The sequence below is a fragment of the Amblyomma maculatum genome, chromosome 3 (genome assembly GCF_055883805.1).
Source record: "Amblyomma maculatum isolate TAMU_Amacu chromosome 3, ASM5588380v1, whole genome shotgun sequence".
NCBI classification, from domain to species: Eukaryota; Metazoa; Arthropoda; class Arachnida; order Ixodida; family Ixodidae; genus Amblyomma; species Amblyomma maculatum.
Window position 1 is genome coordinate 149,910,107 of NC_139346.1, and position 20,751 is coordinate 149,930,857.

General features: G+C 43.9%; 1 protein-coding gene across 1 annotated transcript; it reads right to left on the minus strand.

Moving 5' to 3' along the window:
• Positions 1–2,412: 2,412 nt before the first annotated feature.
• Positions 2,413–20,015, minus strand: LOC146196430 (uncharacterized). The gene is made up of 4 exons (XM_084598191.1): positions 19,433–20,015; positions 17,954–18,068; positions 16,771–16,916; positions 2,413–2,618 (listed from the first exon to the last, which is right to left on the minus strand). The coding sequence occupies exons 1-4, from the start codon at positions 19,855–19,857 to the stop codon at positions 2,480–2,482; spliced, it is 825 nt and encodes a 274-aa protein (XP_084454317.1). The 5' UTR covers positions 19,858–20,015; the 3' UTR covers positions 2,413–2,479.
• Between the last annotated feature and the right edge of the window lie 736 nt (positions 20,016–20,751).

Sequence of the window (20,751 nt, forward strand, 5' to 3'; positions counted from 1 at the left end):
CAAGGTACCGAGAGTCAGCACCACTAGGATTCTGGGCTATTGCCTACAGCAGAATAGGAAAAACACCGTGAAGATTTCAAACATTTGGTAACCCATTGCCAAAGGTTTATCACTATTGCAGGACAGTGCATAACAATTAGAATTACTTCAAGATACAGCCCTGCATCTTGAACACGTCCTCGGTCCTGGTGCGATGGGTCTTCGGCTGCACGAGCTACAAAATCCTTAACTTTTCTCCAGGACACAGGGTTGATAGAGACCCTTTGAAACTTGTCTGTCTGTGTAAAAGCGTGTGTCCCCAATTTTTTTCATTCATTTTTTTCTTTCCCCTTCCCTTATTTTTCACCCTCATCAGGAATAGCATGCTAGGCTCAGCACCAGAAAGACACCTCCTATCATTAAAATATTTCTCCCTCGCCCAAGAAGGCATGAACCATTCTAAAGTGAAAACAACACAATTTTCTTTTTTTTGATGCCAAGGTTGTTCACAAAATTCGTACCCAAAATTCGTACGTCCATGTGCTTAGGACATTGAGAAAAAGGGTCTTCCGAGCCCAACAGGAGATGCCGATATCTGGCAGTTGCACCACGACAACACTCCCAGCCGCACTTCTCTGGGCGTACGCGAGTTTTTGGCCAAGCACAACTTGGTAATGCTGCCCCATCACCCCTATAGTCCTGATCTGGCTCCGGCAGACTTCTTCCTGTTCCCGAGAATCAAAAGCGCACAGAGAGGTGCCAGTTTTTGCAACATTGAAACGATCCAAACCGCCATGACAAAGGCTCTAAACAAGGTTCCTGTCGACTCCTTCTGGGATGCGTACATGGCGTGGCAGAATTAGTTGCTGCCAAAAATGTATAGATGCCAAAAAGAACTAGCACTTCAGAGAAATTTACACGTTGTAATGATATCTTGAATAAATTTATTCCAACCTATATAGTTGTATTAACTACCGGACACATCCTGTACTTGTGTTCATGATGACAACATTGCATGTGGTTTCCATGTTGTAAGCCGGCTTAATATTTGATTTAGCATTCTATAAAAACCACCATGCATGTCCGAGTGTGCTGTAGTGGTTCGTCTCATACCTTTACGGTGAGCACTGGTTGAGAAGGCTGTCCTGTATGCACTGGTGTAATGATGTGAAGCAACTTGTGCGGAGGAAGAGTTGGATGTAAAGGAGGACTGAGAGTTTAGTATACAGATACAGATTCACACTGAAAAAAAAAAAAGAATGCAGCGCAGAGCTAGAACAATGTGTCCGTGTGTGTGTAGAACATGTGTGTTTGCAGCTATAGGAAAACCTGGCAGCCTTCGAGCATGAGCTAGACACACTTAACAGCCAGTACTGTAGTCGCCGGACTCGAGACTAGATGTTGAGATTTTACGCTTGCTGGTGATACAGGGTAATTGATGCCAAGATGGTTCATTATGACTTGGCTTTTCAATGCACTGGACCTCGCGCAATTTTTCTGGTACCAATAAAATCAAGGGAAGAAGATGTGAGGTATAGCATATATATTATCAGTGTTGGTGATGCTACAACGGGCCATGGCTGCTGACAGGCAAAAAAAAAGTACAAGCCATTGGTTTTGCTTCTGGTCCATGAAGAGGGCCCTCTGAAAAAACAAACATAACTCCTGTTCACGATGGAACAATCACCATTAGTAAATATTGCAACTCCTAAGCTGACCAGAGGCGAGGACAAGCCTATCCCCGCTCCAAAGAGGATAATTATATACAAGTTAGTAAACTTACCAGCCTGCATACTTTTGACAGGTCAGTACTAAGACATTTAATTAAATATGTTTCCTCTACCCAAATACCATGCGACAGGAATTGGTTCAACACACAATATTCTTAGCAAGACAGCCGAGACGGCATGTTTTCATTTAGTAGTCCATCACTATTTGAATCACGCATTTGCACAATGTCAGAATTAGTGTACAGCAGCCCGATATTCTCACATAAACCATTGGTTCTAAGGGCGACTATAAAATGTAGTGTGTGGATGGCTCTATTATAATTAACATGGCAAAGACAGCAGCAAAAACTTCGGCTGTCTGTTTTCCCTCTGGTCAAACCTAGAAGATTTCTTCTGAAGTCATGTATTTTATTGCGCTAAGCACCATAATGTACACCTGGAAGGGCCCACTAAGAATACAAAAGAGCAGGCACATATTTTTATAGAGAAGAAATGTAGCAGTGAAAAAGAGACAGGCACGGCACGAACTAGCAATGAAGGCTTACTTTGAAAAGCAAGGTAATTTGTGTCTCATATCAAAACTACACATAACAGTCTCATTTTGGAGGAAAGATTGAAATAATGGTCTGTACTATACCTGTTGTCTCTCTGCCTCTTCATCTTGTCGCCGTTATTTTTCAACTATTCAGAGACTGTGCCATAATGACTGGTGAGTAAAACTAAAAAATAATTTATTGTTTCCTCTGTGTTTAGTGTTCCCATTCTTCCACTCATGGTGCAGGTTCAAGCTGAGGCCGTTTCTCTTGCTGAGAGCGCAGATACTGCATGCGGATCCACACAGACTGGCACATCTTGGCCAACCTGGGGTCACGCTCGCCTTCTTTCGATACAGCAAACTGGTACTGCTTCCTGCAATTTCCCAAAGAAAATGAACACAAATGATTACGATTGCACTCAATTATTCATGAATTCATACTACAAAGTTCATTCAGACAGTTGCTCATCAAAGTTAGCACAACAATGAAACAAGTGAAAGCCGAAGATAAATGCACTTAGTAACATCCATATGATTCAGTGCATCCATCTTTCACTGTTTCGAAAAGAAAGGTAAATTTGCTCAGGGATGCAACATGGTGTTGCACACCAGCATCGTGTGAGGGTAACCCCCATCTTGAGCAAAATACACCCATAGTCTCAAAAAAAAAAAACTTATTTATTTCTCAATTCATTCATTCATTTATACAGGTCCCAACAGTGCCCTTCTAGACATTAGTGTAGGAAAAAGTATGAAGCTAAATTGACAGTAGACATTCACTGCAATATACAAAATAATGACAGAACACTACAATGAAACAGTAAGCTCTCATTAATTCAGCCTTCAAGGAGTCAGAAAAGAATGTCCACATCAAGCAAAAGTTCAATTTATCGAATGGGCTTGGAAAAAAAACTGCCGAAAATCGTTTTCATCACAGTAAATTTATCTATTTTTTTATCTGACGTCTGTGTACATTTGAGATGAGTCCCAAGTGAGAATGACAATTTTTCCCAGCCCAGATAACAAGAATGATTAGGCGAGTGAGCTATAGAAGAAAGGGGATGATGGCGGAAGACACGCTCAAGTTAGTGCGGGCACTTGTGGTAAGCAGAGCTATGTACAGTCTTCCCTATAAACACCTGAGCCAGACGGAGAAAGAGCAAGTGGAAGCGATCCTCAGGAAGGCGTACAAGACAGCGCTGGGGCTGCCAATAAGAACGGCAAACGCGAATTTAATGGCCCTTGGCTTAACAAACACATACGAAGAGCACCGGGCGGCACAGCTTCTCTCAGAAGATGAGGCTACAACGCACTACGGCGGGACAAGCTCTCCTCCGAAGACTGGGCTATCATAACCACATACTGGAGATTGAACGGACGACAGACATACCGGACGTGATCTGGTCTATGTTTGTCATAGCGCCAATTCCCAAGAACATACATCCTGTCATTCATCAGGGTAGGTGTAGGGCCAGGGAGGAAGCCTTAGCCAAGACCTATCAGAACAAGAACACCGTCTATGTAGAAGATGCGGCAATGTACTCAAACGAAAGAGATGCGGTGGTGACGGTGGTAGATTTCCAGCTAGAGGAAAAAATGAGCGCCTCACTACAGGACTGCACCGTGTCTGACGCCGAGGAAGCCACTATTGCTCTAGCGATCGCTGAGGGCAATAGGTCCGGGCATTCACTGGCACTGGTAGTTATGACCGATTCGCAAGCCTCCTGCTGAGGATTCACAAACGGCAGGATTAGCAAAAAAGCGGCCGCCATCTTGAAGGCTGGCGGGACAAGCGACACAAAACAACTCGTACTTTGGGCTCCAGGGCACGTCGGCATTGCCAGAGACATCCAGGCCGATCTCATAGCTCGAGGTTACGTAAACCAAGAGAGGTCAGAGGCCGAAGAGACCGAGGCAATGACTCGTACCTACGCAGACATTTTGGTGCACTACTGGGGGACCAGAAGACTGTATCCTGTGCCCCACAAACAGGGAGCAGTCAGTGTCTTGGCGGCAGCTACAAACAAATTCTAATCCATGTCTGTCTTTATACAGCAAGATACATCTAACCGTATACAGGGACACATGTCCCTGGTGTGGACAGAAACCGACAATTTATCATATCACATGGGAATGCCAGAAAATAAATGCAGTGCCGATAATTCACAACGCCACGCCGGAGCAGTGGGAGGCTGCGCTGTCCAGTTCGAAGTCGAAAGACCAGCTTTGGCTGATTGAATAGGCCAGCAGGGCCGCAAAGGCCGCGGGAGTCCTGGACTGAGGACCCAACCACGGGAGCTCTACATTATTCTTTTTTGCATTATATAAAGTTTTTTCTCTCTCTCTCCCAGCCTCGTCAAGTGCTTTGCCTTGCGAACACTGTCGCAAACGTTCGAGAACTGCTCCAAAATCACAAAGGCCTCCGCTACCTTTTTTCGCAGTGCGTGGTGAAGCGTGTAGTGCAGTGCAGCTGCGTTTGTCTGATGAGCAGTTTCATCATGCCGGAAGCAGCTTGTAGGTGCATGCGATGGATATATACGTAGGCGTTAGATATGCTTGACGCCATCCTAAATTAAAAATAAAAGAACAGTAACGTGCCAAGATGCGTCCACAACGGTGCGATTATCAGATGCGCGCAGTGAAACCCAAACTACAGGACTGAGCTATATTTCGAAAATGGGAACTTCCGAATGTAGTCGTTCGTGTGTAGACATCAGTCCTACATCTAATTTAGGCGCGGGAAGGTCAACTTTGGTGACTGTTGGCTGCGCGGGACCTCCACGGTATTCCCTGTCCAAATTAACCATAGAGAGCCCGCCTATAGCAGGCCCTGCTACCAGATGGCCCGAGCATTGTCCCGCCTCGTTGGCCATCCATGTCCCAGGTCGCCGGTGGCATAGGCTCGCGCAGTATCAGGTTCAATGTCAGGTGCCCGCCGTATATTGGAAGCGATCCGTAACGTTCGATCAAGCTGTTAAATATGTCCACATCCACTTTTCTTTGTGGAGCCCTATATACGCATGGAGTCTGCAGCGATATTTTAATGCTCCGGGACATAACATTACCTGCTCAGTGGTGCAACTAGGCATTCACTCATGCAACCGCTTGACAGCAAAAGTGGCCAGCTGCACATTGTGCGCAAACCAATTAGCAGCTCGTTAAACCAGTTGTTAGCTGCCACTGAGGCAGAAAACGTCTTGAAGAGACAGCGAGCGCATTAAATGGCTTAATTCCAAAGCTGGCATGGCCGTGAAATGCACATTTCTAGTGGCGGTTGCTGGCAAACTGACGATGGAAGCTTGCACAGGCGCTGTTTAAGAGTAAAGCGAATCAATGCAGTTGCTTAATTTGAGTGACAGAAGGTCAAGCAAAAAAAAAAAAATATTGTGATGTGCTCGCAGCATAAACGGCATACACGAGAGCATGTTTTAGAAATTTAGCATCGGCAACGTAGCTCTGCTTGAAATGCACATAAACCATAAAACCTACATTCGCAACAACGCAATGTGCAGCGATAACGCTTGATACAGTTGTAAAATATCACTTGCAAGCTGAAGAAGGAGACAGTGTTAGCTAAGCGAACAGACATGTCGCAATTTGCTCACCTCTAAGAACGGCACGCCGATCGACACCCTCACGCACGTGTGACTCTTAGCCTAGCTCGCTTGCCAAAAATTAAAGCACTATTATGGCTTCGTACGTTTTAATTTCTTCACCTGTCGCAAAGCTTAAGACCGCACTTCAAAAGTCAGGCACCGATTTCAGGGAATTCAATGCGAAGCAGTGGTATTGAAGTGCGCGGCGCACCTCGACGAACTTACCGCGGTCGTACGAGCTGATGTTTTCACAAAGTCAAACATTTTGTCGAGACCGTCATTTTGCTTGTTCCACGAAGTCCAAGGGTGTATCCACTCGCTCGCATGATTTTCGCTGGCGCACGCAGAAATTCCGTCAAGACACGAAAGGTGTACCCCAAGGATCACAACGAATTGACTAATGCGGCTCGGTGTGGCGCCCACACGCACGACCGCGCATATGGCGAATGCTGCACTGGCCGCTAGCGCCCCTAGTGAATGACGTCACATGTATACCTCCTATATCCAAATTAAAGAGTGCCTGACGCTATAGACTTGTATGGGTGTCGGCCGGGGACGGCGCTCCTAGTTCGAATTATTCGAATTAAAAGGGGTAAAATTAATTACACCTTACAATGATAGAAAGCATACAACAAAGAAAATACATCCATAACAAAGCTGGAGAGCATATTATTCAATTGTGCAAAGACTTAAACATATGGTAATGCTACAGTGCAAAAAAGGGGCAATGGAGGCTCAGTGACAATTTGATCTAGCAAAGAGCTTCACTCATGTATAGTGCTTGGAAAAAAAAAAAATTGAAATTAATTAGAACTTTCATACTGTCGTCCATGCAGGTTGACATGTAAGCGGGCTTCTTCAGGAAAGTTTTGCTATTAATTTAAGTTTAATTCTTTTATAATGTTAAAAAGCAATCCTGAATGTAAGTACTTATGCTTCTCGGAGAGCAAGGGACACTCCAATCATTTCACAATGTCAGACGACCACTTTATGAAATCATAGTCGCCCATCATAAATCAATCTGCCGGTTTCTTTCTATACATGCCATAGTATATGTTTTTTTTTTTTTTTTTTCATCGTCAGGTCCCACACAATGCACACATATTCTAAGATCAGACACATTTTTGCAATATATACAAAGTTTGTTTTAACTCTAGTGGAGAATGTCTGAAATTGTGTCACAAAAACAGATAGATAGATGGATTTATTGAAAGGAAAAGGCAGAGAGGTTGGCCGGAATAATTCAAATCTGGCCTGCTACTCTGCACTGGGGAAAGGGAAGGAGAGAAGAAAGAAGATTATGATGGGTGACGATATGGGAGAAGGCATATGAAATACATATCTACAGGCACAGTGGCTTGCTTTACAAGCGCGAATTAGTCCGCTGGCGCACAAAAACCGGCAAAGAGCACACACTGCCTGGGCACCCTTCCGCTTGTCCGTTCAACACCTGCATAACCTTTGCAGTTAACTACTCTACATGGGTATCCAGGATAACAGGAAACTTTCTCGAGTTTGCTCTAACAGACCTTTATTTCCAGTACTCATGAGATCGATGCAAAATTAAAACTGCTGGCAAATGTGTATAGATAACGAGAAAATTTAGCCGTCGAGCATAGTAGAAATGGCTCTGCCATGTGAACTCAAGGCCTAATTCGTTCAACTCTTCTCCAAAATCACTGCCATTCACGTTCATGCTGCCTACCATGCACTTACCAGAGTGGAAGCACTCGACTGCATGAATAAAATTACCACATAAAATGATGACATGATTACAGCGTCTGCAAAACTGGTTCTTTGCAAAATGACAGAAATCCTAGCGCAGAAAACGATCATACTTTAGTATGAAAACAGAACTTTTGCAGACAGCAGCAAATGAGTTATTAGCTGATAGAGGCCTTGTCCGCAACAGTTAGAACCTGCGGAGAACTTAGCACACTCCAAAAAAACTTAGTCTGTTACCACATTGAAACAAGCAATGCGATACCGTCGTGAATCACATGGCACGCAATGTGTCGTCCTGCCAAAAATCAGTGGCCGTTCCATCTCTTATGAAATGCCTCCCAGCAAGTCAGTCCTTGGAACTTACATCAAATCACGTCTGCTACCTTTCTTTCCCGGCAGGCAGTTTTGTTCATGCTATAAAAAAGCCATGCTAAACCCCGTTTTTCAGCAAGAAAAAAAAAAGAAAAGTTCAACGGCTTCCTCTGAAAGTAAGCCACAAATCTGCCCGCCCCTGAAGTGTGTAATGCATGCACACATTTGCGAAATGGCAAGAGAACCCCCTCGACAAAAGGCCACACTGCTGCATCACTTGTGCACTGACACACACCTTGCAGAAACATGGCTGAGGAAAACCCTATATAATGCAAACACAAGAAGGACATGTTTTGAAACTATGTTTGACTGCAAAGTCCGTACCAACAAACGTATTAATACCAAACACTGGGACACTGAGTGATTGAATGCCACTGATTACATTGTGTTTACTAACAGCTCCAGAATGACAGGCTACAATGCAAGAACTGACTCACAAGAAACAATGCTTGAAAAAAAGAAACAATGGCCACAAATGCCCCACCATTGGTGTTTTTAGTCATCATCCTATACTCAAGTACTGTTACTCAAGCCGCAGTAGTGCTCTTATGAAGGACGTCATCCTTCAAAGGCGTCACTGGCTAAATAGACACGAGTGCTCCGAATGCTAAAGGCGCTCTCTCACGAGCTCTGAACAGCCTGCTTACATAACATGCCTTCCACACACGCTGCTTTTGACAATGCCGCCTTATGTGGCCATCACAATGTGAAGCAGTGGTGTGGTGATCGCGCAGGAGAACATTTTGCTCCAAAGCAATTACAAGCTGAGGAAGCTACTAATGCTTACTAAACAAGCTCTTCTAAATCAGTAAAACTGAAAGGAAGCACCATATCTACTAAGCTCCTAACATTCTGAGGTGCCAAATTACATGGACTGGAAACAAAGAATCCACAAAATTCTGCGGGAGAAGTAAAGTTATGCTTCAAAATGCACCTTATATTATATTCAGAACATTTAATTTAGAGTCCAGTTTTTTTCTTTAAAGTGAAACCGTTGAAAGACTATTTCCCCGATAATTCGGTGTTGTCGGTATTGTGAGCAAAAAGTTACGTGTATGACTGGCAGCTAGTAGTTGGCAACTGATAGCCAGGCACCTTTAAGTTGGCAAGTTGTATTGATGACATAAAACCAAAAGACATTAAGATGGTAGGAGCTGCCAACTCGAGTAGCTCATTTTAGATGGGAGGATGAGATGAAAATCACCCTATCAGGGCGATTTTCTCTTGGATCCCTAGACAGGCAACGCAAGCCTTAGGTCATGCAGGCACATTAATAGAGATTAGTAATAGCAGACATTTATATCTATGTCGAGTGCTCTCTCATGTAATGTGCTACCTCACACTTGTATGCTAATAAGCATGTGTGATATAATAAAGCCAGAAATTTAGAGATTAGCGATTAAGTGAGTAGCAACGCACTTGTATGCGCACGAGGATCTCGAGGGGAGCCACAGATGGGAGCCACACACAACTTTAAATGTGGAGCTTAAGTGTCCGCCACATTTTATTGCGACAGCGTTTCATTAAAGGCCCAGTTTCCCAGGAAATATGGCGTCAACCTCGTAAGCGAAAAATTGTGAGCATGCCTCTGACAGGCGGTAGTTGGCTGGTGACATGGCCAATTTGCTAGACACTGCCACATCGGGCTTCCCCCTTGAGATGGGAGGGCAAGATTGGAATGCAGCCTTTCAAGACCCTTGGATTGCAAATTAGGCCTACTGCCCCTAGGTTATTCAGGAACGCTCATTAAGCTTGACTAAAGCAGGGCTTTGTAAAATTTGGTAGCTTATGACAATATGCTAATTCGTATGTATTAGAGAATAGAGGCAAAAATTACAAGGTTAGCAATATAAGAGTAGCAAAATGCATGTACATGAACGAAGATCAGTAAGGGGAGCCAGCAAATAGGAGCTGTTAACGCTGTCATGTCATACTTTCTAATAGATAGGTTTGGTTTGGTTTGGTTTGTGGGGTTTAACGTCCCAAAGCAACTCAGACTATGAGAGACGCCGTAGTGGAGGGCTCCGGAAATTTCGACCACCTGGGGTTCTTTAACGTGCATTGACATCGCACAGCACACGGGCGCCTTGATTTTCGCCGCCATCGAAAAGCTGCCGCTGAGGCCGGGATTCGATCCCGCGTCCTTGGGAACAGTAGTCGAGCGCCGTAACCACTGCGCCACCACGGCGGGGCACTAGATAGGTAGCTAGTAGCTACCTAGGTAGCTGTAAACACAGGGCAGTGTTGACGGTGGCAGCTGCAATTCCGGTGCATGCATCTGAAGCAGTGCCTCTAAAATAACACAGACCTATCTGTTCTTTCCATATTGCAGTGTGCGGTTTGAATTTTCTTAGTGGACTCTTTTCTGTGCATGGCTTAGAGCTCCCTAACTGTTTGGGATTGAATTATAGTCATAATAATATTTGTTTAAATTTCTCCTGTGTCTTCAAGCTTCCACCTTAAGCTGTATTCATGCAATAAGTTAAAGCAGCCATTTTTCTTCACTGGCATCGCCACTGATGTCCATAACAAAAATTGCATTAAAGAAAGAGAATCTGGCTGCTAAAAAGACACAATTCCACAAAAAATGCATAAGTCTGCAATTTCTGGCGGAGTCACGGAAAACTAGGGGCCTTAATCATACCTAACCTATCAGCTTCACTTCCATCCTATATGTAGTATGCAGAAACCCTTTTCAAATTACAACTCCAACCCTCTGCAATTGTGGAAAATTGAGGGATCAATGTTTCATGCTTTGGGAATTGCTGACAAAAGCTTCAGTTATTTAAAAATCTGTGAATGTTCACTAGTTTATTGTCAACACCTTCTTTACTCCTACATCTTTAAAGGGCCCCTAGAAAAGATTGCCTCAGCTCACAATGGATGATTCAAGCCCAGAAGCCACTCACTACTCGAATGTCATCTCATAGGAAATTTTGCTCTTCATGCTTTGTTGAAGGTGTATGCAATTAAACCTTACTTTCTTCTAATGCTACTACTCTCCTCCTTGACTTCCACGTTCTGGCAGGCGGGGCTACTATGCTTTATCCAGAACATCGCATCATCCCATTACCCAACAAAATCCTGCCGACGCCCATGCTCCTCACCAAGAATTGATAACTTAAGAGTAAACGGCGTGTTAGTGTAAAGAGGTGCTTTCAGCCAAAAGGTGGCACAGGTCTTAATGTAAACCTCCGCTCTAAGTCAACTAAGCAGCAGTTCGCATGGCTAGGCATCTGAAAATGCTGTGCAGCCCACAATGCAGCAACAGCAGTTTACTTATGGACTCAAAAACTCACAGTGGCATGCACTGATCAGCTGGCTTTGCGAGCAAGTTACTTCAGTTCACAGTTCAAGTGCTACAATTCTTAAAGGTGCACATCTGTTTTCTGCAGTCACATGTTTTTGAAATCGGGACAATATATTAGAAAAGGGAATAAAAATTATGAATACTGGTGTCACCACTAGAACCAAGGTTCTTCAACCAAGGTTCTGGGAGTTCCTTGGAGTGCTTTCTGGATTCCCCAAGCACCCTGCGTAATTTTGCCGTAACCTTTCTTTTTTCTTCTTACACTGTTACACATTTTGCTCTAGGCCTGGCTACACTGTGAACGCTCACAGCAGACTGCTCCGCTCAACGTACAGTCACTATTATTGACCATGACTATTTTTCTGAGGGGCTGTATATCTGCCTGGCCTTTTAATCGATAGTGCATAGAGCCCATTCTGTTCAAAAGATGTCGCTGTAACTGAAAGAAAACTTGGCATCTGTCCAGTGGAAGAAAAATATGCATGTGGTTTTTGCACACGATTTCATATCAAAACTGATGCAACCCTTCTTTGTGCAGCATTCAGGGTAATGTCACACCATTTTCTTCCCATTAGCATCCATCTGCTGTAGTCAAATTGGAGCCTAGTTAACAATGGTGATTCGAACCACCAGCATATGTTGTATGCCGTTAAATGTAAGTGCAGGTGTCAACCAACACATATACTGCGTCTTTCCTTCCCCCAGAAACCAAACCGACTAAAGACAGATAAACACTCTGCCAAACTATGTTCCAGTCTCTCAATGCCAAACTGCTAAGATAATACAATGCCAAGTAGTGCCTTTGCATATTTTAATAATCTGTTTAAGCAGAGTTAAATCCAGGCTAATTTTATGCAGTAACTAATACACCTCATCCAGCCAAAAAGGAACTACAGTAGAACCCCTTTATAGTAAAGTCACTGGGACCAGCAAAAATCTTTACTACATCAGTTGTTGGTGATGACATGGCCCTGAAGATGCTGTCTGGTAGTTAAATGGCCACTTACTCAACATGTCTTATTGATTAATAAAAAAAAAAAACACCCAGAAATAGCTTCCACCTTTCTCTTATCATCTATTCATGCAATTTTTTCAGTTATAAAGATTTTTTACATCCTGTGGAAGTACCTCTTAAGCATGACAACAACGTGGCTATGAATACAACCAAGTTTGATTTCATGTGAAAATAAAAGCCTTGCATGAACATGGTGTCACATTTTGCTGTTTCTGTCTTTAAAAGGCAATAAATGATAAATGCGCGTGGCAGTCAAGTGCTGTAAGACCGCACTCGTTGCACCTCCACTTCTTGCCTCCGCTGCCTCATGCTTTGTGCTGCACAATGCTGGGGATGTTCACTCGTTTCTTTCCCTTTCCTAGTTCTTGCTGCACTTTTACTCTTCCTTACTTTCTGAATGGACCGCGCCGCCTTCTTTCTATGTTTGTAGACAGCTTTAGATTTTTTTTCCCCTACGCGCTCCGTGCTTTCCCTTACGGCTCCAAGGCCTCCGTAAAGTAGGCTTCTCCTGAGCGCTGTTAAGCCTGGTGGTAAAGCCACTTAAAAGGACACTCGGTGTTATTTGTCTGTTTTCAAATACAAAACACTTTTCCTTGCGATACTAGGCAGCGCGCGCGGACGGCGATGTCATATCGTGGCAGTCGTCACTGCGGCCAGGCGCACTTTACTATAACCGATTTTTACCAAAAATGTCCTTACTATAAAAGGGAAAAAATGTACAGTTGTCGATGGAAGATTAACTGGGACTTCAGTTTCCCTTTACTTTATCCGAGTTTACTATAGCGAGGTTGATCGGTGTGACCTGCATCGTGCCAAATGCTGCTAAACATGTCAGAAAAACATGTATACTGTCGCATCAACTCTCAGCCTATGCCTATGCATCTCTCATGATCTTTTATATCCATCTTTGGCAAAAGAGACAGGAAAGCTAAGTTATAAATAATTGAGTTTAACATTCCACAGCAACACATGGGTTGTGGAGGTGTGATTGTGGAGGGCTCTAGCTTAATTTAGATTGCCTGGAGTTGATTAACATGTGACATCACACATAGCACAAGGGGATCATTGTATTTTTCTTAAAACCAGCAACAGAACGCCAAAGCCACTGAGCCACTACAGTGGGTCGGAGAGAAGTCAAGACAAGCAGTGTTCTCTCAGCATCTTTTGATAGCTATTGGGTACTTCTGAGGCCACATGGCTCTTTCAGTCACACACTTGACCTACCATGTGTACGGGCAGCAGAAAACATATAGAATGGTAACGGCAAAAATCGATGATCATTGCAATTCTTAAAAATTAAGTGCTAATTATAGGGCTTACACCGAGCACTTAGGCTTTGAATAAATGCCCAAAGCAACTTAGTCTACCATTTCACTCCTTTATAATGTGACTATCAAAATGATGTCTGTTTCCCTTCATGTACATATATATATTAAGGCAGTACGAATACTTCATCTCACTGCTTGTCAACTTGTCAACGTAGAAGACAGGGATCTGAATTTTCTGCCTATTCCTCTGTTCTGCTTTGACCCAATCTCTTTCTCATTAAAGACCAAGAGCAACGAAAATTTCAACTGCTAAAGAAGACCATTTTCCTGTACCACATCAAGAGGGGGGTGCTAAAAATAAAATATGAGAGGCACTTTTGTATTGAGGTAGTAAGAATCTGGTGTCTAAAATTGCTGTTTTTGAATCAAAACACGGGAAAAGAGTGGCCACCATAGATCGCTGGAAGTGAAGCAGAACTGGGCATACTTGAGTCGTTTTCTTCCCAGGCTGTCAGTGTAGCGGTTGAGAAATCTCCGTGGTATACTCGTAGAGGTCGTTCAGAGTCCGAAGAAAATGTTTTTTAACTGACCTGCGTAAAGCTTCACTGCCCCACCTCTGAATCTACATTTATCTTCAGCGCAATGTTTGAGAAATTTTGCTACATCTACTCACACAATTTTTAAAACTTCCTTAGTGGTAATGCTTTCTAGCTTTAAAACATCTCTTAAATCACACAGTTTTAATAATGCTAAGTTCACAACTACTCCCTAAAATGAAAAAAAATTCCACCTGGTTACTCAGAGGTCCAAGGGAAACTTACGTGCCCTAAGTGAACATAACGCGATACATAAAGCACAAATATTCACAAGAGATGTCAGGAAATCAGTGTCTCACTTGGTTGGTAGAATACAAACTAGCTTGTTTTCATTATTTTGTTTCAGTGAAGTACGTAGTATCATCTGCAACAGATCTGGTTCTGGCAAGTGCTACAGACCACAAAAGTGGCCAAATTATTTGAGCACCTGCCTTACACGAAGAAGATAGGGGAGCTTAAGTGGCCAAATTATTTGAGCACTACACGGAGAAGATAGGGGAGCTTGATCCCCAGTGCTGCGAGGTACAGACCCGTGATATATAAAGCTAACCCCCTGGTCATGTTCTTGGCTTCCCCACAGGGAAATGCGTAAAAAACGATATTGTTACGGTACGCAGTCACGGAGACAATGACGAAGTGCTGGACTAGTGAAGAATGATGACGCTGAAGCTAGGCTCTGTTTGTTCTGCGAGTGTGTCCCTGATGGCGAACTGTTGCAGCTATGTTAAAATGTGCCTCGTAACACTGTGACCCTACCTTGAGTGTAGAGGAAAAACACCTTGTGCCAAGGCGCTTTTTGGTTAAAGCGACCCTTGTGCCATGAAAAACAAAATCTTATCAAGTGCAGCAAAGAGACTGCATGAAAATTAGCATCACTTTTGCAAGGCTGCTTCAACAGTGTAGGCTACCACCTGACATATCAAAGCCCCACTATAACGAAGCATATGAATGTGCCTGCATGGCCTAGGAGTAGAGTGTCTGACTTGGCATCCAAGAGCACTGGAATGTTGATTCTTATTCCACCTTCCCACCTCCAATGAGCAGCCCCAGTTGACAGCTCCTTATATTGTGATATCATGTAGTCCCGTTAAGTCGCACAAACCATAGAAGAATCAGCGCTCGGCCAGGTCAGCTGCCAGCTACCATCTTCTAGAGCCATGCTAGTGATTTTTCACTCACAATGCTGACATCAGAATTTGTCGCATCATCCCCTTTAACACTATCGCGCTAATTCTTGCCATTTTGGGCTACTTTGCCCTTCCAGTATATAATTATTTGTAGAGTCACCGAGCTCAAGCTCATCATGTGTCGGGCGAAATATGTGTTCCCATAGGCTTGCGAACCATGCGTCATCGCGGTCGATTCATTTGGGGCTCGCGATTATGACAAGAGAAATACATTGCAATGAAAGCGTGAACTAGGTCCTGTCTAGTCACAAGTTATCAGCTTCACATGCTTTTGTGTGCTTTTCTCGCTTTGAGTATTACCGGGTCACATGCGATCCGCTGGAAGAGCGGTGGGCCCGCCTATTTCAGCGGCTACAGGCTACTGCTGTGGCAGGAGAAGGCCTGCCCATGAGAGGGCCTGCCGAAGGATTAAGAAGAGATGTTGTCGTGAATCTAAGGGTTGCCGTCGTAAGTCTGACTGGGGAAGTTCCGGCGGCTCCATGTAATAGGTACTCTAAAACTTGTCCGTCTTCACTCTAATCACGCTATTCTGATATATAAAGTTGTTTTCATTTGTCAACATCTACGTCCTCGTCACCCTTCGCGTCCAACGTCAAGCAAGAAGAAGAAACAAGGAAAGAACCTCTACTATTATTCAAATATTACCGTATAAACCAGAATACAGGCAGAGATTTTTCCTCAAAAAAAGCAAGCTAAAGTTACCCCTCATCTTATATAGTGGTCTTCAGCAGAATTTGAGGCACAGTCTGGCAACAAGTGGCGTGCTTACTCGTAAACGGACAGCCAAAACCGTATCGAAAACCTGCAGCTGCTAGCTTTTTTTTTCCCGTCCCAAGCGCATTTATCTTCGCGTGTGCTCTTGCGTTCGAGCTATGAGAGTATAAAATGCCTCTTCAGCAATGAATAATGGCATGTGGATGCAGTTTACAGTGGCTTTCCAGAAAAAGTGATGTTCGCCGAAGCGAACGGCAACATAGCCACTCTCTCAGCGACAGTGCGGCGTGCGGTGCCACGGACAAGATCAGCTGTGCGCATGCAGCCTGTCAAGAAATGCTGCCTAAGCAACATGCTTGATGGAACACTTTGGAATGTGGCAAGCAGCAAAGAGTCTCTTCTGAAGACGTTGCTGAAAGTTTGGAGTGAGATCACAACTCCAGTGATGGAGGGACACAGCCGATGCAAATATATGCGCTTCTCCATTTTTTTTTTATTGTGTTATTTTTCGTCTTTTTTTTCCACTTCAAGGTAAGAGGGTCGACCTATAATACGGTTTATACGGTACTCATTGTGACTGACGTGCTTGCACTGTGCTTCTGTGCCCTCCCGCCGTACTGAAACTCATGCTAGCCTCCAGAATGTGAAAATAAAAAGTTACAAAACCAAGGAAAAAATATTCCGAGCAGTGCCTGCTCCAGCAACACAAAGTTAATCCAACAACAGTTTCTGATACTGCTTACCTCAGCAGCCTCCGGCAAGAGCGGAAATAGCCCCTCTGCAGCAAGCTCATGGCCAGATAGATGTGGCAACGGCACACAGTCACCGGGTCACCAATGAGCAGTGCAAGCTTCAGCTGCTTCACCGACACCTGGCACGCTGCCTCAGCCTGTGCAAAAGAAGATCGTGGGAAACCCTGGTCAACACAAGTTAGTCGAAGCAAGCCATGACCAAACGGTAAGTGTGTACTGGTCAAACAAGAACTTCGCAGAGAAGCTGAGTACAGGAAGACATAGGAGACAATGAAGGTGAAAATGCAAACATATAAGAAGTTGCCTTCTGTCCCTGCCTCTTTATGACATGTATATGCATATGCTTTCATATGCTAGGCTTTCCTTGTCAATCAGTGCCACCTTGAGGTGAAAGCACGAACAGAAGTGCAGCAGGAAAAAACGCTGAGATGCGGCTTAGCAGTAAATGAATGCACTGAACTTTAACTCAACAATAAGTTTGTCTTTCAGAAAAACAAACAAAACAAAGCTTATCTTTAGGCAAAGTTCGGAGTAGGCAAGTACCACAGGCTAGTTGTTTCCAATATTGATTTTCACTACACATAATAAGGACAAATGTGATCAGAAAATGCGCATCATGAGAGGCGCAGAAATGCTAAAAGGAATCAGCAAAAAGTGCAGCCGAGTTTAAAGTACAGAAGGTCAGGCTGCTTATATAGGAATGTACTTGAAACATACACTATTAGCTGGTTATGGTGCATCACAAAGTATGCAGGAGAGATGCTCGGCAAAGAAATCGTTCTGCGACACAAACTGAAAATGTCTTCTTGGTCCAGCCAGGAGCAGCACATTGATTAGTACAGCTGAATGCATTTTGGAAGTACAAACACAATGTAGCCAGCAGAATGTTCACTGTGAAGACAGAACTCCTTTCCTCCTTTTCTTTCACAAAGCCAGATCCATGCAATGAAATAAAATTCTGTGTCCCAGATTAGCAGCTTTTCTAGCATGCATCAGCATAGTACCTTAACAAAGAGTGAATTTTCGTTGACTACAACTTTGACACCTTTTTGTATCTAATCCCCTCTTCTGTTCCCCACAATGTCCAGTACATCCCACATGATTATTGCTTTTTAACAATACCTTTACAAAAAGTACAACATAATGCTACAAAAAGGCATGGTAAATGACTTACAAATCGGAAGTCGTAATCACCAAGAGCAGAGAAAGCTCCACCAAGGGTTGACAGCCAAGCCATAGTGTTTTCCAACTCAAGTTGCTGTAACACTAAATGGCCTACCTTGGCTTCCCTGAAAAAAAATAATAAAACAAAAAAACAAAGGGAGTCAGACTTCGCCTGTAAGAGTACGACACGAAGTGCCAATGACTTTCGTCTGAGTGGATCCTAGTTAACATACATGCACTTTGTTAAATCCTTTACTCACTAATGCATTAATTTGTGCCTCTAGATTTTACACATACACGTTAGCATAAGATTGCAAGCTCCCAGGCTAGGCAAAAGGCGACCCAACATAGATAAAAAGGCCTGATTTAAAACAAGCCATACAAACGTGCCTATGTTGTCTAGTGGTACCGCATGTGCCTCAGGATACAAGCATACCAGGTATGATTTTCATCTCACCCTTCTTTCTGAAAGTCATGATGAATAAACAGCGCTACAGACTGGGACGAAGATCAAGAAGCAAACAGGACGGGTGCTGTGCCTAGTCTTCGTCCTAGTCTGTAGCACTGTTTGTATCTGTGCCACTGTGCCATGTCACTGTGCCAACTCACCTAGATGTCTCTTCTATTTCTGAAAGTAACTACCAAATTTGGCAGCTCCTTCCAGCTCGACCATGTCATGCGGTACTGCTATGTCATTCAACCCAACGACCAATCAGTGTCCCACCATATCACTTGCGAACTACCACCTGTCAGAGCTATGCTCATGGTTTACGCTCACAATGACGACAGTGCCGGTGCTGGGTTTTTCTGCTAAATGGGGCCATTGATTACCGCATTAAAAACGCAGAATATGGGAGCATGAAAGAATACACAACGCTTAGTTAATTCGCCTGGCCCTCTAATCCGTATCACTAAATGCCAAAACATGGAAGAACCTTGGAGTCAAATCTTTTGCTTTCACCAGTCAAAAACCAAGCCTACAACTCCTCTTTTAGGGTCTCATTCCTCAAGAGCGTTGAAAAATAGCAGCGGCGCCACGCCACCCTCTGCCTCTCCCTTCGCCGCCGTGCGCTAGCAAACACAGAATAGCACGGGGAACAGCAGACACCAACTGTCTGCTGTCACTAGGCGAGAAAACCAAAGACAGCAAAAAGTTAAAATAATATACAGGCGAGCACTGCATATTACCGAATCGCGCAAGAGAAGCGCACATTGTTTTGAGATGTGGACGTTGCTGGTCTGTTTATGTGATTGGTTTATAATTTGGCGATAACGTTCGCTTGAGCCATGATTATACAGACAACAATGTTATGTCCCCAGCCCTCGATAAATTGGGCACAACGGGACGAACAAAGGCAATATATTACTTTGCAGCAGAAGAAACAAAACTGTGTAAAAGCATCATCTCTGTTACATGAAACGTGGTGCTGATAGCAGATAGCAAAACGATACGAGATTTCTTTGCATAACGCCAGTACGTACTACTTACCAAGTCATGTCAATCACAGGCTTTGATGGCACAAGTTTTACTACAACAGTCACTTCCACAGAATTACCCTTGAGAAAACTCATCCAGCTGCACCTTTGGCACTTGCTCCGAAATTTCCTAAGGCAGAGACTACGATAGTTGTGAGATCTAGAAAGTTCAACAATAGTACTCCAAAACAGCCGCTCATCCACCTCGGCAGAGAAGCGAGGTCTGACCCGCTTTCCGGGCTTGGTCCCAGTCGTGAGACATTTGGTAGGGTCACTGCTGGCAGTATATTTGTTCAAGCGCAGGGTATCGTCTAGTTTGCGTGAAAGCTTGTCAACAGAGGTGATAGAATCTTGAGTTACGATGAACGTGTCGCCGCTTGTCGGTAGCAGCACTTTGACCGAATCCGGTGATTTTGCTTTGCCGGTCGCTTCTTCCATAATTTTATAGAATTAAGTTTACCAGTAGAAGCAATTTTGATTACGCATATTTTCGTTGGGCTTTACTGCAGGCTTTTAGCACGCGGATGATAGCGACTGTACGAAGCAACCGGCACCATGGAGGCCGCCATTGGTGGTGTTATGTCATGGTTGCCTTGCGGAGCACACTTTCGCTTCGCCGCTTAACTTAACCATAGCCGTAGACCATAGCAGAGGAGTTTAACCGTCATCCTTAGAAAACAACTACAAAAAAAATCTGACCACGTTTTAAGAGTTTTCATTTAAAATTTACAATACTAAAGCCATTTTAAAACAAAGTTATTGTTTTTCAGCAGATTGTTTTTGATTCCGTGGTCACACTGACCATCACTGACCTTGGTCACCTTGGTCACACCCAAGGACCAAGGTCACATCCTTGGTCACACCATAGCTTTTGGATAGCTCTGGGTCACACATCTATTTGACAGAAATATCTGAAATGGAAATGCGCGCAGTACAAAAGGCCGAATAAAGGCTGCGGGCTGTAAAAAAAGGCCTCAGAGAACACTGCCTAATAAGACTGATTCGTGCCTTCATATCAGCAGGGTAGCTTATGCCCCAATCTCAATCCTGGTGAAATAGAGAAGTTAGAGAAAATTATCAGAACGTAATTCAAAAGGGCTTTAGGCACCCCCCCCCCCCCCCCTCCCCCCTTCCCCCCTTCAAATTGCCGACAGAGAGTGCATAATACCTGGGAAGAGATTGCTAAAGCGGTCTGGGAGGCCCAGATCTAGCGGCTCAACTCCCCTGTAGTGGACCGAAAAAAAAAAAATATTACAAGAACTACAGCTCGCTGAACTCCTTGAGCTTGAGACGCGGAAACTGTTCAAAATTGCACCGATCCCTGCACCCGAT